The sequence below is a fragment of the Phalaenopsis equestris genome, unplaced genomic scaffold (assembly GCF_001263595.1).
Source record: "Phalaenopsis equestris unplaced genomic scaffold, ASM126359v1 Scaffold000002, whole genome shotgun sequence".
Lineage (NCBI taxonomy): Eukaryota > Viridiplantae > Streptophyta > Magnoliopsida > Asparagales > Orchidaceae > Phalaenopsis > Phalaenopsis equestris.
The window spans coordinates 73,361,334-73,388,741 of record NW_018164444.1 but is presented as its reverse complement, the minus strand read 5'-3'; the positions used below and the strand labels follow the sequence as shown (position 1 = coordinate 73,388,741).

At 35.5% G+C, this 27,408-nt stretch overlaps 2 protein-coding genes across 2 annotated transcripts in view; both read left to right on the top strand.

The window, feature by feature from the left end:
• Positions 1-12,776, top strand: part of LOC110026319 (ent-kaurenoic acid oxidase-like) — a 54,816-nt gene extending 42,040 nt beyond the window's left edge. Inside the window, exons 3-8 of the mRNA XM_020727215.1 lie at positions 10,115-10,375; positions 10,696-10,785; positions 10,912-10,990; positions 11,083-11,189; positions 11,527-11,648; positions 12,591-12,776. Of these exons, the coding sequence (XP_020582874.1) occupies positions 10,115-10,375; positions 10,696-10,785; positions 10,912-10,990; positions 11,083-11,189; positions 11,527-11,648; positions 12,591-12,690 (759 nt within the window). The 3' untranslated portion in view covers positions 12,691-12,776. The remainder of the gene's footprint in view (positions 1-10,114; positions 10,376-10,695; positions 10,786-10,911; positions 10,991-11,082; positions 11,190-11,526; positions 11,649-12,590) is intronic.
• Positions 12,777-27,028: 14,252 nt separating this feature from the next.
• LOC110017854 (late embryogenesis abundant protein 6-like) lies at positions 27,029-27,377 on the top strand (the record flags this gene model as incomplete). The annotated part of the gene is given in 1 exon segment (XM_020714994.1): positions 27,029-27,377. A coding segment is annotated over 1 exon segment (338 nt), but the record flags the coding sequence as incomplete, so codon positions are not given.
• Positions 27,378-27,408: the final 31 nt, after the last annotated feature.

Below are 27,408 nucleotides of genomic sequence, written 5' to 3'. Positions count from 1 at the left end.
GACGGCTTCTTACGGGCGACCCCCAAACATCAAAAAACTCTTTCCCCCTTTTAAGCGCCGACATCTATTTTAGAAATTTCAACCCTAACTGAGAAATGCATGTTCGCTCTTATTTGAAAATTTCAGTGGGGGCACCCACCTATGGAAGTTATTAGAAAGAGTCTTGATGATCTCAAACTAGTAGACAAGTGAAAAATGAGATTCTTTGATGGGAGACATGTGTTGATTCAGTTTACTGTGGCTGAAGACTGCGTTCAAATTTTCTCTAAAAAATATTGTAACATTGCAGACAAGTCAATGAAGTTATTCAAGTGGTCTCCTTTTTTTTGGCCCAAATCATGAACCTCATATTGTACCGTTATGGTTTAGTTTACCTGGTTTCAAGTTGCATTTTCTTAATCATCAGATTTTCTACTCTATTGGGGCCATACTTGGGGATCCTATTAAACTACATCTACTCGCCTTTAATCTAACCAGGCATTCTGTGGCCAGAATATTTGTGGAAAGGGAAATTAGTTTACCTGATATTTCTGAAGTCTGGTTGGGCACAACTCATAATGGATATTGACGATAAATTGCCATGAAATATAGATTTTTTATTGTACCCACTATAAAATATTTGGGCATAGCCTTGATAAATGTCTCAGAATTCATCCTAATTTGAAATCTAAAGCTAAAGTGAATAAGGATGAGTCTAACCCCACTGCTCTGGACACATTTGGTCCACTTGTGGAGGAAATTACCACAAGAAAAGAAGCCCCTGTGACCTCCTGACAATACTGTTTCTGTTTCTGTGATTGATGTGATGTTGGATGGCTCTGCTGGGCAACCTACACCTTCAAACCTTATTGAAATCATTACTGAAGGATCCTTACCTACAAAGGATAGTGTTCGAATAGATAATCAAGAGAGTCTTGCAGCTCCATCTTCATGAAGTATCTGGTGTAGAAGCAACAACTTATACTTTACATACACTAGAACATATTGTGGTTAGAATGGTTGACAATCTCTCTCCTACGGTTCTACCACCTCATCCGAACGAGCAGACTCAATCTTTGAATGAAGAATGACAGGTTTACACATCCAGGAGGAAAAAGAAGAAATAAGACCTACTTGAGCCTAGAAATCTAATGGATGATACTTTGGTTACTTCAGGTTATGGTACGTACCTCACCAATTTGTTAGTTGGTTCCCTTCTGAGAACTAGAGGCAGAGGCAGGACTAAATTGGGTCGTCCCCAACTTTTTGCGTGCTTTGGTGATTTTTGTTTTGTGATTTTATATGTATATTTTCTTTTTTTTTGGAATTTGTGTGTGTATTGTACCGTGTGTGTTGGGTGTCTTCTTTTGGACCCACTCATACAACCTATCTGTATCTTTTTTTAATATATTAGCCTTTGGGCTTTATATATATATATATATATATATATTGAAAACCCAAAAAGGCTAATATATTAAATAGAAAAAAGATACAGATACAAATACAATGTGTGGGAGGGCCTATGCATGACACATTGCCCACACAAAAAATCACATAAGGTTTTAAAATAAGAAAAAATAGAAAATACATTAGATACTTAAAAAAAAAACCTAACAGTGTCGAAATACATAGTATCAGGTGGCTAGAGAACGACCCAATTTGGTCTTGCCTCTGTCTCTAGTTCTAGAGAAGGAGCAAGCTAATAATTGGTAAGATGATTGTCATTGCCAGTAGTAACCAATGTATCATCCAATATGTTTTCGAGTTGGAGTCGACCTCCATTCTTCTTCTTCCTCCTGGTGTCATTCCTCATCCGAAGAATCGGTCTGATGGGGTGGTAGAGTTGAAGCAGAAGGAATACCAATCGTAGTACCCACAATAGGTTCTAGTATATGTGAAGTATGAGTTACCTCTACACCGGATACTTCATGAAGAAATGGAGCTACGAAGTTCTCCTAATTATCAATCTGAACACTATCATTTATAGGTGATAGTCCATCAGTATTGTTTTCTATGGGGTTTGAAGGTGTCAGCATTACATCACTTGTAGTAACAGTACCATCAGAGGCAATAGAATCAGACACCAAACTCTGTCCTGTGGTAACTTTCTCTCCAGGTGGTACAGATTATTCTTAGATCCATCCTTATTCACTTGATCTTTAGATTTCAAATTAAGATGAAGCTTATGCCTAGAAATCTTACATTGAGAACAATAAGAAGGTCTATGCTCCATGACGATTTGTTGTCAATATCCATTATGCGTTGTGCCCAACCAGACTTCAGTAACATCAGACAAAGTAATATCTTTTTTCACAAGTATTCTGACCACAAAAGGTCTAGTAAGGTTGAAAGTTGGTAGATTTAGCTCCATAGGGTCCTCAAGTATGACACCAATAGAGTAAAAATCCTGATGATGAAAAAAGTGCAGCTTGAGACCAGGTAGACTAAACCATACAGGTACAATAGGAGGTTCATGATTGGGGTCAAAATCAGGAGACCACTTGAGTAGCTTCATTGGTTTACCGGCAATGTTAAGATATTTTTTAGAGAAAATACGAGTGTAGTCTTCAGACACGGTTAACTGAACCAATACATGTCTCTCATCCATGAGCCTCACTTTCTACTTTCTTGCTAATTTGAGGTCATCAAAACTTTTCCTGATAATACACAGAACTGTTAAATCCTAAATAATAAACATATGAATCTAAAAGTTTATACAAGCTATAAAAACTATGAAATGCAAAAGCTATAAATCATACCTTAGCTCTTCTTGAAAGTCAACAATGTAGAGTGAGCTACAACAAGCTTAGCTAAAAAATTAAAACTAAAATAAGATTTAATAGACGAAAATGAAATAACGTGCATGTTTATATGTAATTTATGTACATGTCTATAACACATTTCACAACATGTTATAATTGTATAAAACATGTAAAAGAAAATGCATGTAATACAAGAAATCATGATTATCGTATAAAATATATATTTTATACATTTATGTGTAATAATAAGGATATTCATATGAGTCATTAATCTAATCATATGAATATCACTAGTAATTGTATCGGTCTCAAATATTTCCATTTTCTGTCATATCATAAATCTATACCCAGGCCGAAGACTACTTCAACATTGATAAAGGTTGGGTCCATCCTAACATAGCAGTTATCAATAAATCCCTGTGTACCGATAGTTTTTAACGTCCATCACCATCTGTGCCAAAGGTTTTTAGAGTTGTCTCTATTTGAATACTAGAAGTTGAGAATCTCATCATTCCTTATCATCCGTACTTGCAAGTATTCTTGTAATAATTTATTTACAATATCACTTGTGATATTTTTTAAATCATAATTTCTGTAACAAACATTTATCATAGATATTTTATATATCATATTATAGTAAACGAATATATGCATGTAATGATTTCATAAACATGTTTATCAGATTCATAACATGGTAAATCATAGCATCGTAGATGACAAATCAAGTTTGCATTCATATAGTCAATGTAAGTACTCATCCACAATATATAGAAAAATATTAATTCACGTAAAAAATTATAGAAAAATATTTTTATTAAGTTGGCACAATATTATTTCACTTGAATTGATGGAGCGGTCATATGACAAATTTTCCTATGCTCGTTTCGAGCTTGTCGCTTTATGTAAACAACATGTAATTCGTGAAAATCTTAGAATTTTATGAAATCTCGACTCATTTTTTGATTTAACTCCAAAGTTTTTCCATTTATGAATTATTACCTCAAAAGGACTTCTTGGCATAACCAATCCTTCTCTGATCAGCATATTTTTCTTTCCCCTTCCACCTATTCCCTTAACCCCTCCCTGCAATTCATGAAATGGACCTATTGGAGAGCGTAGCTCTCAGTTCGACAGTTCTGAGGCTTTTCCCGCAAAGTTACATCAACTTGGAACACACATAATGCATCAATTCATTGCAAATGCAAAAAAGAAACATAGTGAAGAAAAGGAACGTCTCAAATAGCACAAAAATGAGATTCTCTGTCATGCACTTATATCGCGCCTGCATCGTAGGAAGGTAAAGGGAGCTCTCCAGGCATGCGAAACTGAAGGATGGAGTATGGGGGAGAGAGAGATAAAGTGAAAACAATATTTAGGCTGGATTCAAGTGATTCCTAACCATACGATATCATCACAACAATTGCATGAGAGGCTTAATGCGGAAAAATTCGATTGGGGGTGGTGACGGGGGATTAGGAAAAGGGATTTGGATTTATTAAAGATAATTACACTTATAACTACATAATTTTATACATGCTCATATGTTTAAAATTTATGTTTGGTGTTTTGTATCAAAATTGATCGATTCAACATGTAAAATTGTATCAAATTGATCCGGTCAAATTTTGAGGGATACAAAATTTGGATACAAAATTTGGAATATGCCTTAAAATTGCCAAAATCTGGTGTTACAACACTATTTTAACTTACAAAAAGTGAAATAAACCTTTTCATGCATAAGTAAGGTGACATATGTATTAAAATTAAAGTTTAAGTGTTGGATATGTAAACATATAAGATTTGAGTGGTATATGTAATCATTTCTTTTTTTTTTTTTTTTTCCTGTAAGTTTGTAAGTCTCTAGAGAAGGTTTAATAATGACACGCTTTTCATAACGAACTTGTGGGGCTCTTTCCCTTAAAAGGAGAGGTGTCACCAGCAGTTGTAAAGGAGTAGATTACTTGAGAGAATATTAAGTTTGAGTTGCTCTTAAATGTGAATATGGTATTTGGAGAGTCTAACCACATAAAATTCATTGCCTCTTTCAATTGCTGAAATTTACTTTTAATAATTTAATAATCTGGTGGTTTTTAATAATTCTACATAGATTCAAATTAATATCTACATGGTGATGCGGGAGCATTTGACGCGGGACGCAGGATGCATGTGCCCGGGGTCCTCACGATTCTAATGCCAGGACCGTCTCTTGCGTCAACTGACTCCCTCCTTTGGATTGGGCACCTCCTTTCTGTCGCGAGTCCCATCCTAATTATGTAGGGGTTATATATATGATTTACGTGTTTTGCTTTTTAGTTTTGCTTGTATATCTGTCAGAACAACCGTCGACTTCCGGCGTTCCCCTTCTAGGGTTGTACCTGAAGGAGAGAAGGTGCTCCGATTGTAACTCATCCGAAGTGGTGACCGTCTCTTAATGATTGAATAATACTTTGGATATAATTCAATCCTGTGGAGACATTTATCCTTGATTTTCCATCCTTTGCAACTGTTTCTTCGTTCTCGCTGTCACCTTGACTTATTGCTAGAACCGCCAGACAACATTCATGCTGTCTTCCTGCAACTCTAGTAACCAACGTCCACCTCCACCCGTTGCCATTCTTTCCAGCCAACTCCCACCTTGCCGCCACTCATTCCAGCCGCCCTTTTTTGTCCAACCATCCCTCTTATTATCGCAGCCCCAGAATAGCCCTCTTGCAGTCTCCCATGTATTCCTCAAAGCTATCGCCGTCATTCCCGCTCGCTGTCACCACCCTGAACACTGTTCCTAACTATTCCTATTGTCCGGCCTGTCGTTTCCCTCTTTCCAGCTTACTACCAGTGCTCCAACTTTCCCCTTCGTTGTTGCTATTTTCTTGTGTGTGTGTCGCAGCCCCGTACCGTCCTTTCCTGTCGTTTCGCTGCTATCTAGGCCTACTCTTTGTTTTCGTCACCATTTCAGCTCTCCATCCTTATTGCCATCACATCGGACAACCCCCACATCATTCCATGTTGTTTGCTTGTTGTCCAACGCTAGGAAAACAACCGCCTTGTTGTTTTCTGCTTGTCAGCCGTCATTTCCACCCCAACGACACCTTCCAAACCTACGCCGACCACTCCCAACATTCTTAGGATATACTCTTGTTGTTTTTGTTGTGTTTATTGTTATATTTTTCTTTTCAATTGTTTTGATTATAACCACCTTTTTTCTTTTGGTAATAATATTTATTTTTCTATTATGGTTTGGGTTAACTCCGGTATCATTTAGTATTAGAGTTAGCTTAACCCTAGTCTTATCCTAGGATTTCTAGCATCCATTCATACCTAACCCACCCAAATTTTTTTCTTTCTCTCCCTACATCACCCCTACACACCTCCTTCACCTACTCAAACCCGAATCCTAATCATGCCACTGAAGAGACAATAGTCAGACACCGATCAGGAGCTTATCAAGTAAGAGATACAATGACAATTTCGTTGAGTGCTACAGTGACCAATAAAATTGAGGAAATGAGACTATCAACATAGGTCACCCGTAGTCACAAGATTGACTTGCTAGATCGAAGGAATGAAGCGACTCTCTTTCACCATGTGGATTTCAGGAATAAAGAATCTCTACTCTGAAGTTTTGACCTTAAATATCTGAAAAGACAGGACTAAAGTAACAGTGCATTTGTCATATTTTGATGGTCACATGGATCCGAACAAGGTCATCATGGTCATGTTGTAGCTCTGGACCTTGGAATGTGTTTTGAGTGTCAAGATGTCTCACCAAATGAAATGGTGAAAGTAGCTGTCGGCAAGTTAAGGAATAGTGCATTTTAGTGGTGGGTGAACTTGAAGTTTTTCAACAGCGAGATCGGAAGCGAAAATGAAATGGGAGATGCAACGTTAATACCTACTAGCTCATTATAGACCGCATGTTCATACCCCAGCTTCAAAAGTAGAGAGACCACATTACCTGGCGACCAACACATCTTTCAGGCAAGGTTCAACCCCAGGATCTTACAGCCAGAGTACACTCGGGTGAGCATCCAAGCCGACCCTGCTTGATGAGAAATTGATTCAGAGTAGAGACTAGGTGGAGTGAACCGGTATTCCTAAATTTGTTCCAGCCAGAAAATATTTCAAGTGTCATGGATTTGGGCATATTGAATTAAATTGTACAATCCGGAGAATGATCTCTTTCACTCTTCTGGGAGCAGTTGAAGACATAAATATTGATCTAGAAGAAGATAAGTTTTTAGAGAGGTTTGTCAACTGTCAACTGACGAGGTAGAAATGCTAGTGATCCGAGATGATCCAACAAGAGCGAATTCAATTGGATTTGTCGAGGTTGCTCTAGAAGATAGTGAGTCTAAGGTGATGAGTGTTCATGCATAGTATGATGCATGATGCCACAAATAATTTTTTTGCATGTGTTTAGAGGAGCATCAATATGACTGATATTAGTTGTCCGTGATGATCATGAGTTCTAGGAATTGACACCAGATACATGACAACCTCAAATAAGAGAAATTTAGACTTTTCAGATATCTAGACTTCTTTCTGAGTTGCCCCTTCTGCATGTCAAAAATTAGTCTTTTTTGTGCCACCTCGGGAAGACTATAAGGAATTGTTTGGGTATTATATTCAATTTAGGAATGTACCACTGTACCCACAAACAGATGGTCAAATAGAAGGGATAAACTGCAATTTTAGAAATTGCCTTTGGAGCTTGGTCGGGAAGAAAATTCTTTAATAGGATATAGGTCATACCAGAGAAAGATCTCTCTTGAGTGGTCCGGCTTGCCATAAATTTCGTCCCAAAGTTGATTCCTCCTTACATATTTGTTTATCAGATACATTCAGACGAGCAAGAGAAGTGGAAGAAACCATCTCCTTGCTGTCGCAGCCCCTGGACAGCCCTCCCTTTGTTTTTTTGCAGTCCTGCACATTCTCCACCATTGTTGTCGTCATTCTCTTTCACTACCGCCAACCCGAACAGTTGTTTTCGTCTGTTTTCTGCTGGAATCTGTTTTCCTTATTCCAGCTTGTTGTCGTTGCCACAACTCCTTTCCTTCGCCGCCATCATCCTCCTCCCATGCTGTCGCTTCGCTGCCGTCGTCCTCCTCACATGCTGTCGCAGCTTGGTACCACCCTTTCCGGTGGTTTCGTTGATGCCCGACCCTCCTCTTTGTTGTCACCACCATTCAACCATCCATCATTCCTGCCATCAGCCCGGGTAGCTCTCTATCATCACTCCCTAGTATTTGCTTGCAACCTGGTACTGGGGAAACAACTGCCTTGCTATTTTCTTCTTGTCAACCGCCTTTATCATCCCCACGCCACCTTTCTTACCCTCGCCGACCACCACCAACATTCTTGGGATACACTCTAGCTGTGTTTGTTTGCGTATATATTGTTGTGTTTTTCTTTTCAAATGTGTTGGTCATAACCTCCTATTTGTTTTAAATAATCCTACTTGATTTTCATATTGGGTTTGGGCTAACTTCGGTATCACATGGTATATAATAATTTGTATACACCAAACATAATTGTAGCGAATGAAGGCAAATCACATTGTTAACTTAAAATCAAATATTTGACTTTCAGACTTACCAAGATATTTTGAAATGCATTTACATTATAGACCTTATATTAGGGCAAAGGCGTAGCTCCCAATTGCTTGGTCTTATCCTCACGTGCCAAGACTTGTGTTCAAAGGGTCCATCTTTTCATGATTTTCAAAAATAGTAGTTTTATAAATAAAACAAATTAGCTACCCTACCTATTTGTGTAGATCCATTTGCCAATCGTGATAGGTTTTTCTCTATATATGGAGCTATAGTTGCTATGGTTTATTTTTTAATAAATTCATATAATCTGTTCCTCTACATTAGGGGATACAGTCAGCAAGGCATGTAACATAATAAATTGTCTAAATGAATCCAAATGTCTTGTATTTATAATTTTGTATGGACTTAATTTTCTATGAGTGAGTAAACAAAGTAGACAAAATTCATTAGCCAATAACCTTATAAGCCTAAAGCTTTGCAACTAATTATAAGAGTTGGTAAGGATGATTGTACATTAGCCGACCCCACTTATTGAGATAAAGGCTTATTATTGTTGTTTTGCCTTTGATGTAGGTTCAATTATCAGAATATGCTAAAGTAGAGGGCGTCCTATTATGAAATTATCTATTAAATTCTAAAAAAAACTATGTTTTGGACTCTAATCAATGATGGACATAAATCGAACTAATATTTTATCCCAAGGGAGCTCCATTTAGATATATTGCCCTACAATATGTAAAGAAAAAAAAAGGTTACAAATTTAAGAGTTCTAGCAGGAAGTGGTTTTGGTTGCTTCATGTTTAGAGCATTCTATATCATCCACATTAGTCTGCTGGGACTAATAAATTTAAGTTTGACCAAAACTGCCAAAGTCTCAATGCTATATCAAAGATTTTTGTATTATCATACTAAGAAATCTCACTCTAGCTGGATTTGCCCCTGCCCTCTCATAAGGCGATTAACTTAAATATATAATTTTATCACAGTTATGGCTAAAGCTCAAATATTCTTTGATAGTTAATTCTATGAGTCATGAGCCATGAGCCATGAAGCGCAGTTGACAAGGCACAAAGCTCTTTTTTTTGTCAATTTTTGTTAATTATCTGCTATATGCTTGTGTTTTATTGATGGAGGATGGGGAAAACTAAATATTTACGGCATTATCAATACATGGTTGTTGATAAAAATCAAGTTTAATGATTTATTGATATGAAAAGTGCAGTTTTTCAATACAAATTGATCAAAATTGGATGGCAGACGATTTACCAAATGAAAAATTAACAGAGTGCGAAAACCTCGAGGTCTATATATTCTATTAATGCATTGGCAATCATAGCTTTAGAAACAAGTATTGTATTTTGTATCAAAAGCCGTTTTACAAGTAGTCATTTGATACAAATTAAATATTCTTAATATGTAGTACATACTTAAATATCATGTAGATGATAATCACAATGGATTCTTTTCGCAAAATTAAAAGATATACTTACTAGTCACTTTATTCCTATTTATTTACATATCTAGCAGGTAAAATTCAATTTTTACATACGCGCCTTCTTAACTATGCATGAAAAGATGTACCTCACTTTTTAAAAGTTAACATAGTGGTATTTTTGATGTGATATGCAAAATTTGGATGGTATAATTGAAAAAAAGTAAAGTATAGATGATAAATATGTAAATACTTAGGAATTGGGTGGTATGTATGTAAACGCCCTTACAAAATTTTGATATATTTTTATAAGCTCTATTTATTTACCAGATAAATTAAACCCGATTGGTTTGTTTACCTTCAATTGACAATTTGCCTATACATTGTAGGCTAGAAAGAAATTGGTGCAAGTCCTCCAAGCCGCTCTGGATGGCAGAAGGGCTTTGAGGTCCAGAGGACCTCGGAAGGTAAACGACATGATGGATGGCTTAATCAAAGTTGAAGATGAAAATGGCCGTAGATTAGATGACGAGCAAATCATTGACATATTGATCATGTACCTCAATGCTGGCCATGAATCTTCTGGTCATATTATTATGTGGGCCACCACCTTCCTACAAGAAAACCCGGAATGTTTTGAAAAAGCTAAGGTATGGAATACATCTGAGAATTATTCAGGTATTTTGGAAAGCTATAAAAGGGAAATACTACCAACTTTTTATGTATTTACATATCTAAAACCTAAACTTTATTTTTTACCTTCATATCGCCCAAATCTTTCATGTCACATAAAAAATGCCACCATTTTAAATTTTAAAGGGTAAAATATAATTGTTCATGCATTGGTAATGTGTAAAAAACAAAGTTTATATGTTAGATATGTAAATACATAGAAATTGAGCGTTATGTATGTAAATCTTCCATTATAAAATTGCTAAATGAAATTACTATCTTGTTCATTGATATTTAGGCCGAGCAGGAAGAAATTAGGCGAAATTTGCTACCCACACAGAAGGGATTAAGACTCAAGGATGTCCAAAAAATGGAATATCTTTCGAAGGTTTGTGTAAAATCAATTTTTTCGTGAGGGAAAAGTGATCCCCATTATCTTTTATGGGAAAATATATTCGTTCTTATAGGTTTATGCTTTAAATCCTGATAAGATATGATTTTTCGCTACGTGAAGTTTATTGATGAGACATTAAGGCTCGTAAACATCTCCTTCGTGTCTTTTCGAAAAGCAACATCTAACGTTTACATCAATGGTAAAATTTGCTCGTAGTTTCTGTGCTATTTTTTCATCTGAGGTTACATATGTGATTATTAAAATGTAAATTTGCTTTTTATCTCATTCTAGGATACTTAATTCCAAAAGGGTGGACAGTTCAACCATGGTATAGGAGTGTCCACATGGATGCTGAAGTTTATCCTGATCCTAAGAAGTTCAATCCATCTAGATGGGATGTGAGTAAAAGCTTTCTACTTAGATATTTGCTATTTGTTTAATGCTATCTTGTTTACCTCTGATTGTATTTGTAATAAATTCATAAAGATACCACACTATTACATATCTAACACCTATAAATTCATATTTACATGCATACCACTCGCATATTTAGCATCACATCAAAAGTACCAATGTCAATATTTCATTAATAGTGAAATATTAATGCATGGGTTCATGACACAAAGGTGTTATAAGTGTAAATATAAAACTTTAGTGTTTGATATGTAAATACATAAGAATTCTGTGGTATGTATGTAAATTTCCCTCTAATTTATTTAATTTTTTCTTGTCTAGGATCTTGTACCAAAAGCTGGGACCTTTCTTCCCTTTGGAGCTGGTAGCCGACTTTGTCCTGGAAATGAACTTGCCAAGCTAGAGATCTCGGTTTTCCTGCATTATTTTCTCTTGGGTTACAGGTCAGGCTTTCTCTTGGTTTCTAATTTATAGACCTTCATGCATACCTTCCATGACACCATCAAGCTTGATGCATTAAAATATAAAGCTTTTTTATTTTATTTTATTCAAATCTAGGTAAATGTTATTGTTCCTTGCATCAAATGAGCAATGCTAGTTTTTGAAGTAAAAGGAACTGTAGAAAAAGAAATAGGATACCATCATTCACATATTGGGAAAATATTTATCTATTCACTTTGTTCTATCGAAATGAGAAACAATTAATAAAATTTTTTTTAGCAATTATAGTGTTTTAATGTTTGAGAAGCTCAACATTGATGATAATCTTGCAATTTTTGTTTCAATATGAAAATTATGAGTCTGTTTGGGGCAACTTTCTTGCTGCGTTAGAAATTCTACCGTATATTCATTTGGCTGCTATTTTCTTGTTGGTTTTTAAAAATTTCTATAGTGAGAAATTACTTTTGAGAATCAGATTTGCGTAAATGTAGCAACTGCAAGAAAGTTACCATCCAACTTTTTCAAAATAAAAAATCTTTATAATAACTCATGCATACAAATCTTGCAGCATAAATGGTAACTCCAATCTCTCAAGAATAGTTCAGCTATTTTGGCTCAGTTCTCTAAAGAGTGAAGTCCCAAATTAGTCCAACGAATATTTTCATGGGACCATTCTAATCCCAAGAGTATAAAAATGTCAAATTAGTCCTCAGATTTTCTTAACAGGGTCTAAAACAGTCCCTAAGGACTACTTCAACCCCTATTAAGAAGTTCGAGACTAATTTGACACTTCTATAAACTTTCGGGAACCTAAATAACCCCCGGCAAAAACTCAGGGGGCATTCTAACAATTTTCCCAATCTCTATATTCTGCTAAGAAATCAGCTGATTATAAATGACTCACTTTTATAATTAGCTCACAAACTGTAATTTTTGGCGTGCAGACTTGAACGGGTCAATCCAGACTGTCCTGTGAGATATTTGCCTCATCCAAGGCCTAGGGATAATTGTCTCGCAAGGATCATAAAGCTAACAACAAACTAACCGTAATCCAAAGGCTTCTATGCCATAATGTTTAGAAAGATCGAATGATGAAATAATAATTGCAGATTCTCTATGTTTTTTGATCAGAAGTTTTTTATTTATCTGAAATGAATATATTTTGAGCTTAGTGCAATATCTACAATTAAAATTTATATTGCACTCAGCTCAAAGTGCATCAATTAGTTTTGTGTTGGTCTTGACCAAAATTTTGATCTTTATAATTTTTATTCAATTCTTCTTTTGACATAATGTAGGATTGGTCTTAGCTCTGGTGAGTTTTTATCCATTTGGGACATGTTCGAGCTAAGCGATTATTAGGTGCCTATCGTAAACACGGCACTGTGGCTGTCAAAATGGTCTTGTTAAATAGTTCGTGTTCGATTCGTTTGTTAAACAATTAAGTTGCATGTGAATAATTTTTATTTTTATCTCGATTTATAAATGAACGGACCACAAATATTTTTTTATTCAATTTTGTATGACTCTTTTTAGTTCAAATTAAGTAAATAATTAAAAATTTAATTTTACTATAATAGTTTCTATTGATTTTTAAGTTATATTTTAAAAAAAATTGATTTTTAAGTTATATTTTAAAAAAAATGTTAAATTGTATTGTTTCTTAAATGATTTGAGGTAATTTAGATCCTACAACAAACACAAACATAATTTTTACAAGTCATTCAGAATATGAGCGTCTTTTGAAAAAAAAAAATAAGGGTCAAATGAGCCTAACATTAGGCTCACTCGAGCTTCGCACGTTTACAACCGGATGTGACGCTCTTTAATTGGTGTGTTGTTCATATATTTACTCTTTCTCTATTATGTGTTTAAATAACAATCATATTATTATTGTTAAATGATTCATGTATGTTTCGATCTAAAAAACTGTATGTTCACATAATGATCGGTTACATGGGTTGGGGTTGGCTTAAGTAATTCATGCTAAATATTTGACCCATATCAAAAATGAGTTGGGTTCGGGTTAAGTTGACATCATGTGACTTTACCCGAATTGACATCCTTATTCATGCCTAATCGAGTGTGCTTGTGGCCTCATAACTCAATCTAGTGATTAAGAAACATTCATGCTCAAGATATAATTATAATATAATGGCACCATAACTCAGGGCTATATATGATGCACCAAAGCAACAATAAAAGAAGGGCATTTACATGCATGCCACGAAATTCTTATATTTTACATATATATCTTTCTTGTTTACGTGCATAACAACCGAACTTTTGACTTCATATCAAAATTAGCACTGCCATTAACTTTTTAAAAGTGAATTATATTTTTTCATGCATAAATTTTTAACACCAACATTTATAAAATATCCGACTTTAGGTGCTATATATGTAAATGCATAAAAGTTGCTTGGTAGGTATGTAAATTTCCCTAAAAGAAATCATGCATGGCAAAGTAGAAAATCAAAGTTTATATGATCCGGTCTAGTAAACCTATGTCCAGTACCATACATATATGAAATAATCAATATCAAAGTTTATATGATCCGGCCTAGTAAACCTATGTCCAGTACCATACATATATGAAATAATATAAAAAAGAGATAAACGAAGAATTGCAGTTCACACAAAATTAAAAGTATTGACAATGAGATAATTTTACAAACTTATATCTGAAAGATAAGAATAACAAATAAAAAAATTAAACAAATTTCTTTGAAGAAGCCAAACAACTTCATTAGGAAGTATTTGAAAACTTCATCCTATCATGAATTTGGCTGTAAAAAAAACTCGTTGTTTGCAAATAGCTCTTGTTCGGCTTCTTAAGTAGTTTGTGCTTAAATTTTTTGTTATGTATGTATGTATGTATGTATGTATATATGTATATGTATGTATGTATGTAAGTAGATATAAATGTATATATATGTATGTATGTATGTATGTATGTATCATACATAATATATCTACATACATACATATATACATACATACATATATATCTACATACATACATATCTACATACATACATATATATCTACATACACTATGTATCTACATACATACATATATACATACATACATATATATCTACATACATACATATCTACATACATACATATATACATACATACATATCATATGGTTCCGAGCATTCCATTCCATAGGAATGGTGCAACTTCGAATCCAATGCCCTAAAATCATTTTTCTAATTAATTTAAATGAGACAAGTTCAACCCGAACACGAACACATTGTTCACAATGAGTTTTGAACACGAGCCAATTTTAAAATTAATTAAGTTCTAACAAGACGAACACGAGCCAAGTGAGAGCTCGGTCCAGCACAGCACGTTTACAGCTCTAATAGGAAACAAATAACCACTTAGTGGCATGTTTGTAATACCGTCAAACCTTTGAATTCCATGGTTAAGTTTGAATTCAACCTTTGACCCAGAATATCAAATATAGGGTGATGATGAAAACATCTGTAGAGAAATTGTGGAGGATACTGGAGGACAGATGTCTCATGAAGAGTGTGGAGAACCGTCTCCATATGAAGCATTGGCTCTACAGATTTTATATAAGACAAGATTACTATTGATGAGCACTTGAGTGACTTCACAAAACTATTAGCAAATTTTTAAATTTGGATGAGGACATTAGAGAAGAAGATATGACACTCCTTCTATTGAATTCACTCCTAGATGAGTACAAAAATTTTATTATGACGGTCATTTATGGGAAGGAGGTCTTGAATTATGGCGAAGTGATTACGACACTGTTGAATAATGAGTTTCGTTGAAGAGACAAGGAGTCCACAAAGATGAAATCAACTGAAGCATTTACACTCCAACGTGACATGTCTGATAAGAAGAAGCATTTGGCAAAGAAAGGCTGCGGCGGAAAAGCTTCTCAAAAGCGAGGCACAGCCTTGGGAAAAATCAGTGTGGTTTCTGTTCAGAGAATGGTCATTGGAAGAAAAATTGTTTGAAACTTAAGGAGAAGGGAAAGAAAATTGCATCTATGACGAAAGTCAATATTAGTGTGGAAAGATGTGAAGATGCATATTTAGATGTATTATTTTTTATAGTATCTCACAATTTATTTATAGATGATTCGTGTTAGATTCTGGACACAGATGTTACCAATTACATTTGTTTTCATCGAGGCTGGTTTTGTACATACAAAGAGCTGGATAGTGGTGCAATGACTATGAGAAACGATCAAACTTATCATATTATTAGTGTGGAGAGTATCTTTATCAAGATGCATGACAAAACTGTGAGAAAGCTGACTAATGTTATTAAGACATGAGTTATGAGGATATGTCATGGTGCAATGATTTTTATGAAGGGAGTTTGTCATCACAATCTTTAATATCTTCAGGATATTATAATGACTAGAACGACTGATATTGTTGATAATTCTTATGATGCCGCTATGTTGTTGCATATGCGACTAGCTCATGTTGGAAAGATTGCACTTCATGCTTTAGTGAAGAAGGGATTATTCAAAGGAGCAAGCACCTACAAGCATGATTTCTGTGAACATTATATGTTTGACAAGAATACATTGGTATCTTTTAAGACTATCATCCACTGTACAAAAGATATTTTAGAGTATGGTCACATAGATGTTTAGAGCCAAAAGAAGACAACATTATTCAACGGGCGAAGATACTTTATCTCTTTTTTTATGATTACTCCTATGTTGGGGTGTACACCATGAATCACAAAAGTGAAGATACTTTCTCTTTTCTAGCAAGAGTACCAGAGAGCTGGGATATATCACCACTTAACTGGTGTATGTTATCCAATGCTAGGTTAGATAGAGTTTTTTCGGCCAAAGTCGTAGAGTATGTCTGTCACTTGGTGAATCTTCTGCCTTCTATAATTATGGGGAAGAAGACCCCAATGGAGATGTTGTCAAAGAGTCCTGCTAGAGATTATGAGCACATGAGAGTGTTTGGGTGCCCAGCCTACTACCACGTGCGTAATGATAAATTGGAACCACAAGCAAAGACGATGATCTACATTGGCTTCAGGCGTGAACTAAATGACTTCAAGCTGTATGATTAGTCACAAAGGAAGGTTGTCACTCGCAAGAATGTTACAATCAACAAGGCAAGCTTTTTGAAAAATTCCGACTCAAAGAAGATGGAAAGTTCTATTGGGACCACAGATATGCAACAGAAGTTAGAGTTTCACACAACTCCATTTATTCCACAATGTTCGTCAACTCCAAACAGATATCTGATTCAGTTTCAACTCGGGAGGTTTTTGTTGATAAAACTTAGAAGGAGGTGGAAAAAAATGTTGAGGATGAGATATCTACTCAGGAATCAATTGCTAGGAGCATGATCAGGCGCCCTAATGTCCCATAACTAGCTTGATTGATGGATCACATTAGATTTGTACTATTAGATACAGAGGCAAAAGTTTCTTTTCACTACAAAAAAGTTGTGGAGAGCCCAGACTGTAATCCTTAGAGTGCAACAATAGATGAAAAGATGGAGTCAGTTCACAAGAATGGTACTTAGAGCCTCTAAGGAAGAATGTCATTTGGTGCGAGAAGGTGTATGCAAAGGAGGATCTCATGGAGTTGATGTGCAGTACAAGACAAGATTAGTAGCAAAAGGCTTTGTGAAATGAGAAGGCATTGATTATGATGATGTGTTCTCTCTAGTGCTCAAGCATCCTTCATTTTGTGTTCTCTTATCACTTGTTGCATGGTACGGTCTAATATTGAAATAACTCAATGTGAAGATTGCATTCCCACACGGAGAATTGCAAGAGGAGATCTATGTTGTAGCTGCCTGGATGTGGAGCTTCAAAGGACTTGCTTTGCAAATTATACAAGTCTTTGTATGGGTTGAAACAGTCACCGTGACAATGTTATAAATAATTTGATCAGTTCATGAGGGGACAGAAGTATACGAGGAGCCAATATGTTCATTGTGTATATTTCAAGAAGTTTGTCAACGGTGAGTTCATTTAGTTGCTTCTATATGTTGATGATATGTTGATTGCATGTGATAGTCAAATTGAGATAGATAAAATGAAGAATCAACTGTTCAAACATTTCCAAAGGAAGGAGTTGGGTGAAGCTAGTAGAATTCTTAACATATAGATTCTCAGGGACAAAATAGCTGAAAATGTTTGGTTTTTGTAATGAGCTTATGTTTGGAAGGTTCTGAAGAAAATTGGGATTGATTACTAGAACAATACCTGAGTTTACTGATTGCATCTCACTTTCAGTTGAGTTCTGATCATTGTTCTAAAGATGATCAGGAAAAAAAAGACATGTGATCAGTTCCTTATGCTAGTATAGTGGGTAGTCTTATGTATGTCATGGCTTGTACTATACCAGTCATTCCACAAGCAGTTGGTGTTGTGAGCAGGTTCATGCATGATCCAGGAAGAACTTGTTGGCGGGCTTTGAAGAGTATTTTGAGGTATCTGAAGGATACAATTGATGTTAGCTTGATGTTTGAGACAATCATACATTACAGATTTATGTTTAGGTTCCACTGACTCAAACTACGCTGGTGATACAGATAGACGAAGATCTACAACGAGCTATTTATTCAAATTAGCGGGAGTTCCAGTCAATTGAAGATCATTTATGCAGTCTACTATTGCTTTGTTTACTATCGAGGGTGAGCACATGACAGTCACTAAGGCAATGAAGGAAGAAATATGGATGTAGGGTCTAGCGAATGACTTAAGAGTTGATTAGGAGTCTTTGATGGTATTTTATGACAGTCATAGTGCAATATTTTGGACCACAAATCCATTTCATCATACTCATATCAAGCTTATTGATGTGAGATACCACTTTGTTCGAGACATGATTTATGACAGAAAGGTTTTTTGGAAGAAGATAAATACGGAGAAGAATCCAACAGACCTTCTCACAAAGGTAGTACTAGTCTAGAGGTTCACCTAATACAAGAATTTGGTGAACATCTGTGCTCATGACTGATTGCCCAGGAGGGCATTTTGAAGAATACGAGATTTGATCCCTATCGGGAGGGAGGGGACATGTAGGCAATCATCTTAGTGCAATTGAATTGGAGTTTGGAGTTCATTTTGTCATCTCTTACTTATCTTGAAGTAAGATATGAGGTGAAAATTATTGTATTTAATGTGTTTCTTATAATTGAATTGTTTCTTTTTATTATTTTCTTTCATTATATTCTCTAAGCCTCCTCTATAAAAGATGACTTAGTGTTTATGAGAGAGAGGTGGGGTGCATAGTTGTAACCCAAGCTTGTTTTCTTTCTCTTCATCCTGTACTAATGGAAACTCCCTCCCCATAGACATAGGCAAATCAACTTAACGTTGATCCAAATAAATCATTTATGTTTGATTGTTGTTGTGTGAATTTCAATGTTTCCGCATTATTTTTTGCATAATAATAATATCACAACGTTAACTATGGGGATAGTAATTTGAAATAAAAGAAAGGAAAATGTTAAAATCAAGTTGCAATATATGAAGTAATAAATCTCAACATGCTTAATCACCATAAATGATGTCATTATCTTAGATTAATGCCTCAGTCATCAATGAAAAACATATTTCTCAGTCGTTGTGATGGAGAAAATATTACGTTTAGACACTGTACGTCCGGACGTACGTCCGGATGTGACGTACATCCGGATATACGTCCGGACGACCGATCATGAGAGGCCACATCAACACAAATTCACGTGCATAGTAATGCGGCCTCCCATTATTGAAAGTCCAAACATGGGGATGCTCAAACTAAATTTTTTCTCCTTTTCTCATTTCTTATATTTTGACCTCTGCTTTTGATCACTGAGTTCCTTTTAATTAACCATATGCTTTAATAATATTTTATTGATCTATTAGTACTGTGTGAGCTAAGGAAGACAAAATTATGATATATGACCAATGCTTCAAACAAGATCTAAGTTATGAAATTTCAAGTCTGTTTGAATGGATCATGTCTCAAACAAGGTCTAAAGTCTTACTTGAGTCTTTTCAGATAGCTTTTATCATAAACTATTAGGCCAAAACCATCTATATTTAAATGGTGTCAATGCTCAAACGAAAACAGAGCAAGTGGGTGAAGTTGGTGACAGATCTGAACGTAAAATCTTTCTAAATTTAGATTTATCAATATTTAAGCATTTTGTCGGCGCCTAATAAGCATATATTATTATAAAACAATACTTCATGGATTTAAAATAAAATATATAAATGTTTAGCCGAACAAGATTGTAGCAACTTAATTACTCAACATTAATTTTTAAATTACATGTAGACCGCTCGAATCTTTGCTATTTACAAAAACAACTACCTTTTTTATCAAATTATTAATAGTAAATACATAGATTCAGCAGTTCAAAAAAATAACTCACTTAGAGACTGATTCTATATATATATATAATCTCATGCTATTATACGAGTTCTGATCATCCTTAATGCGCCTAATGATTCGAGTACTATATCCTACACTCGGAGAGATTTGAACCTCAGACCATAAGAGACTTATAATTGACAAGTAGATGTCTGACCAACTATATATATATATATATAAACCCAAGGGCTAATATATTAAAATCAACTTACGTTTTTTGTTTGAAGTTATTCGAATTGCATGCACTGCCACGCATGGCCACAGCGCTCCTTCTTCGTGAACTACTCTTCCCAACACTCCACGCGTCATCTAAACTCCTCACCACACTTGTATATAAATTAAGACAACAGAAGCTCAAATATGGCGAAATCCTGACTAGAAAACATGGAGGTGGCAAAGGAGAAGATGAAAGACATGGTTAGCAAGGCAAGGGAGAAACATGAAGTGCGCAACGTTAAATTAGAAGAAAAAGAAGAAATGAAGGCGGCGAAATCACGGGAAGAGAAAGAGATCATTCACCAGTTGTCGAAAGCTCTACAGGCGGAGGCTAAGATGAAATACCATCTCGAAAAAGCGGGGCACCGTGCCGAGACGCTCCTAAAAAGTTCCATCGGAACAAACCGTGCACCGGCAGATTCTGTAAACGGCGACGGCAGCGGTGGTGATGCAGAGGACCGGCCGTTTGGTGGGGTGCCGGTGATGTCGGGTGGTGGCGGCGTGAAAGAGGCGGTGCCACCGCCGGTTGGTACTGATGGGGCCTCATTGGATGGTGGGATGTCAGGGGGCCCGGTAAGTGGCGGTAAGGTAGACGTGGTGCCCACACACGAAGATATGCGAGCAAAGCCGCCGGTTGCAAGTGATGAGAATTAGAAGGGCAAATATTATGTGTGGATTTATGATATTTAGTTATATTGTGGTTAATATTACTATAATATTATTATAATATTATCAATAAATATCATCAAACTAGCACTTATCTGCATCTATTTCGTCCGCACGTAATATTTTTTCGAATTAGAAATTTAATATATATATATATATATCCTAAAGAATGAAATCAAACTCATTTAAATGTGATTTGAGGTGTAACTTTGTGTCTATGAAGCAAGTATAGTGTTTATTTCTAATAAAGTGTGTTGAAGAAATTTCTAATTATGTACAATGATTCCATCTTGAATCATAAATCTTCTATAATTTTTTTAATGAAATCTCTATCAATATCTCATCTCTCATAAACTTTTTAAAGAACATCACATACATCTCTATTTTATCTTCTTCACTCATATTTTTAAGTACATTGACATGTGTTATCAGTACTTTTACAACCTCTAACTAATATATCCTGCAACTTAATTCTCTAAAAGTCAAAACTTATTTGTCATCAAACTATTCAATCATTATAATTTTTATTGTTAAATCATTTTGGGATGTAACCATGTAATGTCCATGGGTTATGCCCAAATTCTCCTAGCATTGAGTAGAAGCGGGAGATAGAAAGAGAGAGGAACAACCCATTGGAAGAGAGAGTCCTGCCTCAGACCCCCTCATTTCTACATTTTTTTTCCTATTTATAAGACATGGGGTGTCATTTTATAATGGTATAAAAAATTATAGAAATGTACATAATGTTAAGTCATATCTAACAATTTTATGTTTTTCTCAACAATTTTACAATATGTTCAACATCTTTGTGTCATGTTTTTTAGTTTTATATCATGTCCCACACTATTAGGTCATTTTCTGCAACTTTATATCATGTTTTGTAGCTTTAAATTATCTTCCACAACTTTATATTATGTCTCGCTATGCAGTTAAACTTGGTAGTTCATCAGTTTATCAGTTTGGCAGTTTGAAAGTTTGTCCAATTCGTCTGTTTGTTGATTCTGCAAATTGCAAGTTCAATAATTCGGTTGTTCAAAAGTTTAGCAGCATGATCACTTTGATAGTTTGATAATTTAATCACTTCTTAGCTAGGCAATTCGATCACTTTGAGTTTTATACAATTTAATAGTTTTTCAGTTGGACAATTTGATAGCTGGGCAATTCTATAGTTGGGCAATTTGACAGCTGAAGAACTCAACAATTCTACAGCTGACCAGTTCGGCAGCCGGGCAATTTTGCAACTAGGCAGTTTGACAGTTGGTTCAACAATTCAATAGCTGATTAATTCAACAATTGAGCAATTCAATAATTCGACAATTGGGCAACTCAGAATGTCTTTTTAGGAGTATAAATTTGTAATATTACTTGAATACCAATTATCTGAAAATATGATGCCTAAACCTAAGTGAAACAAAAGAAAGAACAACAAAGAAACTACAAAAGTGAATTAGCACTGTAAAAGAGAATTTCATTTTTTTGTTTGGCTCAAGTAAGCCTTTGTTTGTAGCGGCATAAAAAATAAATAGAATATTAAACTTGAAATGAGATAAATTAAGTATTATAACTTTTATAAAACTATCAATATTACAAATTAAATTATCACTTTAACTAGCAGAAGAATACAATGCTACACATTGCCCTTACAAAGATGAAGGTTATAAATAACTACAGTTATAAGCACCCAAAAAAATTATTTATTTCTTACTTAAATGCACCCTACTTCTCTTTCTATCTTTTTTCTCTCTTTTTTTAATTATTATTTTCTTAAGTATGCATATAAGTGAGTGTCCTCCATCAAAAGATTAATCCTTAGTCAAATCAACCCCAATACCTTGTTATCATCATTGTTAATAATCATGATTTTACTTTCATGGATGGACTAATCCATGGAACTTCTGATAAAAGATTCTCCCGTAAATTCAACTGGGTTTCATAGGGATATCTCTGAAGGACTCTTTCCATGAGTACTTTTGCTTTGCTTTATAGTACTGAAGGCATGACACACGTCACCATAGAACTTTTAGGAGCCCCCTCTATCATCAGCTATCTCAAATAAGCTGTGTGCAATGCCTCATGATGAGGGAGCATTTATAGAACATATTATTTGATTCATTCCTCCTTAGTCTTGTTCTCCACCATTGTCAAAGGCTATGCAACACCAATATTCAATGGTTGGCTCTGGATAGCGTCGATGCGATCAACCAGAGACACACCAATGCTCTTCTTCTAGTCTACAAATCAAACGACAAAATTCATATAAATCATCAAATTTGGTAATAAAAAAATCCTCATTCATTACGAAAACTATTAAATACAGATTTATTGACCATTTTTTTACCCTCCAACATTCTCTTAATGAAGCCAGAGGAAGTACAACAAACAATATCGATTTGCATTTTTTTAAAAGCATTATAACTCTTCTCTTCTTCCTCAATCAACAACAATGAGCCAGACATCTCCCTTCCCATGTGTTGCATCCTAGTTGGAATATCCCAACCACTCAAACTACAAGCAAAAATAAGTGCTTATTCCAATTGGCTGGCATTTTGTTAGCCAAAAACATCGTCTTCAGCTGCAAAGAAAATACAAACATCCCATCCAACATCTTTAGCTGAAAGACATGGTGAAATAGGTTTGTAAACTATTATGAACCCCATGAAAGCATAAATAACAACCGTCATCACATTCACAATTGAGTTAGGGCTAATATTAGCAAGAATAAACCTAAAGGTATTCAAAATGTCAGGCTAAATCCACACAAAATTGAACAAAATTGTTCAAGGTACACTATATTTAGAGTTTCCTCTTTCCTTGTCACCCTCACGGCCACAACATTATCAAAAAGATACTCCAATTGGGCCCACTTCACTTAATTTTTGTCCACTTACGAGCCTCTTTATTATTTATTCAATAAAGAAGAGGTTTCTCTTCCCTCCAAATAAGACGCCTTATTGAGAACTAAAAACTAGAAGTTTGTTTTCCTACTAGAACTCTCCTCCCTCGAAAGATATAAATAACATGAATCTTCTTGAAAAGAAGTCCAACTCATGTGGATCTCAAATGAAATTATAAATTATGAGATATAAAAGAAAAAAATAACAAATAATGTATTATTAAGAAAAAAAAAGATATTTCAGAAATATCAATTATTAATTGTGGATATAAGTACAAAATTTAAAAGTCTTTAAAAAGACGATTGGATACATGATCAACCATAAAAAAATATAAATCATTCTTTCTTAATATCCTCTACACCAAATGCTGCATGATGTATACCAAATTAGCATCTGTGGATTTCATCTTCTGATGTAATGCGACATGCTCTCTTTTGAACTTTTTTCTCTACTCCTGGAATTTTCGATCTACTATCAATAATACACCCTCGTGCATCCAACAATCTATCCTCCAAAATCGCGACACAATCAATCATTATTTGTTTATCTTTTGAGATGGAGAAAAGTTGATTTGCAACTAGGGCCTGGTGGGATCTCTTCGGTAAAGAATTTCTTTCAATAGCTTGCTTTGAGATCCCTCGAACAACCTAGTATCAACATGTCCTGGTCCCAAACCTTCCCTGACCCGGTCCATTAATGTCTCTAAGGGAAAAAGGCTACCATATTCAATAAGGAAAGTATTGGATTGACAATATTGCATAATGTTATCTTTAACAAAGGGGCTATCAACACTTCGATCGAAAATTTTCCCTCAACAACAGGATCCTTAAGAGAGACACTTCCTAACTTCATGGGACCCTCATAGATTTTTTTCTAAATTGATGGCCAGTCCTTCGTCCCATCTACTCCACCACCATTGTAGGTTACATAAGAGTTTCCATTTGAAGATTGTAAATTGAAGATACATGAATACAAATTAAAGGAAACTCACTAGCAAGGCCAAGTATGATAAGTGTTGCAGTAAAAAGTTATCCCTGCTCCTTTGGCATCACAGAAAGCTATCCCTCTATCGAATCATTTAAATCGAGAGAAACCGTCCCTGATAAAAAAGATTCTAATAGAGAACATGACACATTTTCTGTCAAATTTGCCCTTCACAATGTATTCTCAAAGGAGCCCAATGAGATTATATGTTTTTTCATCAAACCAAAGGGGGAACTCTCATTATGTACTTCATCCTTCCCAGAAGTCTTGACTTTATCTCATGATTCTTCTTTTAATTTCATGAGGGTCATTTGCTTCCTATGTTGGACATTCACCTCCGGACAAGCCCTTGAGTGGTTCATTCTCACCGTGGGTGTTTTTTTTTTAAAGTCATAATAGGATCCATAAAATATTATATAAGGCAGAATGTCATTCTTTCGCTACGCTATAAGAACCTTGAAAGGAGTATGCATACTTAAGCTTCATAAATTTTTTTTAACTAATGTTATATATAGCCTCTAACTTATCTTTTTGTGATTTTTCCTTTTAGAGGCCCACAACGTAGCTACAAACTAATTGCTTGAGTGAAAATTAATGCTTAAACAAAACAAGATCTCAATAGGTAAATGGAAATGTTGAATCAGCCATTCCCTCATGGGATCCAATGCGCCTAAGGAAAAAGTAGATCTCCCTCATTAATACAACTTGAGAGATTACTCCATTGAGATGAAGCGCAACATGACCCTCAGTGAAGGCCAGTCTGGTGTTTTGTTAAGCAAAGACGAATCTAATTTCCTGTAGGAACAACCAATGAGCACGATGGATAAAAAGAGTTGATTTTGAAGACATGATATATTCTCACCTTGTAGATCTCTTAAGAAGGTCGGTCAAACAATTGAAAAAATCTTCATATTCCCGTTCTTGTCATGGAAGTCAAGTTGAAGAGTTGAGAGAATCGATGAGCTAAGTGCATACACAAATATGATTTTGTTATTTTTTTAATTATTTAGCTGAATTGAGCTAACATATCGAAATGACAGAATTGAACTCACTTGTCAAATTAGTTGAATTGATCCCACATGCCGAAGTGAGTAAATTGAGGCCACATGTTGAAGTGTCTAAATGGAGTCCACCCACTCAAGTGGTTGAATTAAGTTCACCTACCTAATCAAGCCCACTCGCCGAGTGGTTGAAATGAGCCGACTTGTTGGAGTGGTAGAATTGAGCCCACCCACCAAGGTGGTTGTATCCATTTTTCCTAAAAGGACGATTTAGCTCACTTGTGTGAGGGTGGTTGTCGAAGAAGACTATCATGACTTGTAAGAACATATTTCAATCTATTACTAAAAGCATCACCCAACATTTAGGACTCCATCTTTTCACTCAAACACCAGGGATGTGCATTCTATCACCACTGCTTGGCAAACATTTCACAGTCTTTTCATCAAGACGACGCGGGAGGATGCTATACAGTGTGAAATGTATCTCACTATTATTTTATTACTTTTTTCCTTTGTGTATAGGGTTGAGGAGATAGATGTGACACTCTAACTTCTTGCTTCCTAAATGTAATTTCTCTTTCTTTCTCTCTCTAGAATCTTATAACTGGGGAACTTCTTTGGGGCATATCTCTGTGACTCAAAGTAGATAAGAATTCAATACATTTTCTAAGGTTCTCTCTCAAGACTAATCTGAATCTCTCTCTCTCTCTCTCTAAGTGATGGAAAGTCTTTATTGAGTTGTATGCTCTCAAAAATAGCATGAGACCTACATCTCAAAAGGAATCAACACACAAATATTTACATACATTCACATAACTTTATGTTGTTATATATCTCAAATATTAATTTTAACATTTTTTTAACTGCCAAATCATTTATATAATGTAAAAATATAATCAACTTTCAAATTAAAAAAAAAAACACATTTCATATTTTTCATATTTTTTCATATTTTTGATATTTTAATAAAATATTATAAAGATAAAATCAAGAGGCATTTGCATACGCATGGAAAATTTCCCTACTATTTTAATAACATTCCTATCCATTACGCTGAATTTCTCTGATCGGCTCTCCGTAGCCATCCTCCGAACGCCACGTTAATGCCATGCATATCTCATGTAGACACGTGGCCTCTCCGCACGAAAACCCCCAAATCTGCACGCGTCCTCCATGCTCCTCCCCATCGTCGCATATAAATCAAACCAACACAAACGCAAATTTCAGAGCAAAGATGCAGTTCGCAAAGGAGAAGATGAACGACATGGCTAGCAAGTCGAAGGAGAAAAAAGAAATCCGACACGCCATAGCAGAAGAAAAAGCAGAAAAGAAAGGCGCGAAAACACGCGAAGAGAAAGAGATCGCTCACGAGCTGTCGAAAGCGCGTCAGGCCGAAGCCAAGATGGAATACCATCTCGAAAAAGCGGAGCACCGCGCCGAAACGCTCGCGCACCGCGCCGCCGGGAAAAATCACCTTTCGGCGCAATCTGTATTGAATAGCGGCGGCGGTGGGGGAGCGTTTTATAACGCGCAGGGGCAGCCGGTCGGCGGTATGCCGGCGAGGCCGACGGGGGTTGGGGCGGGGGACGCGGGGCGGCCGGGG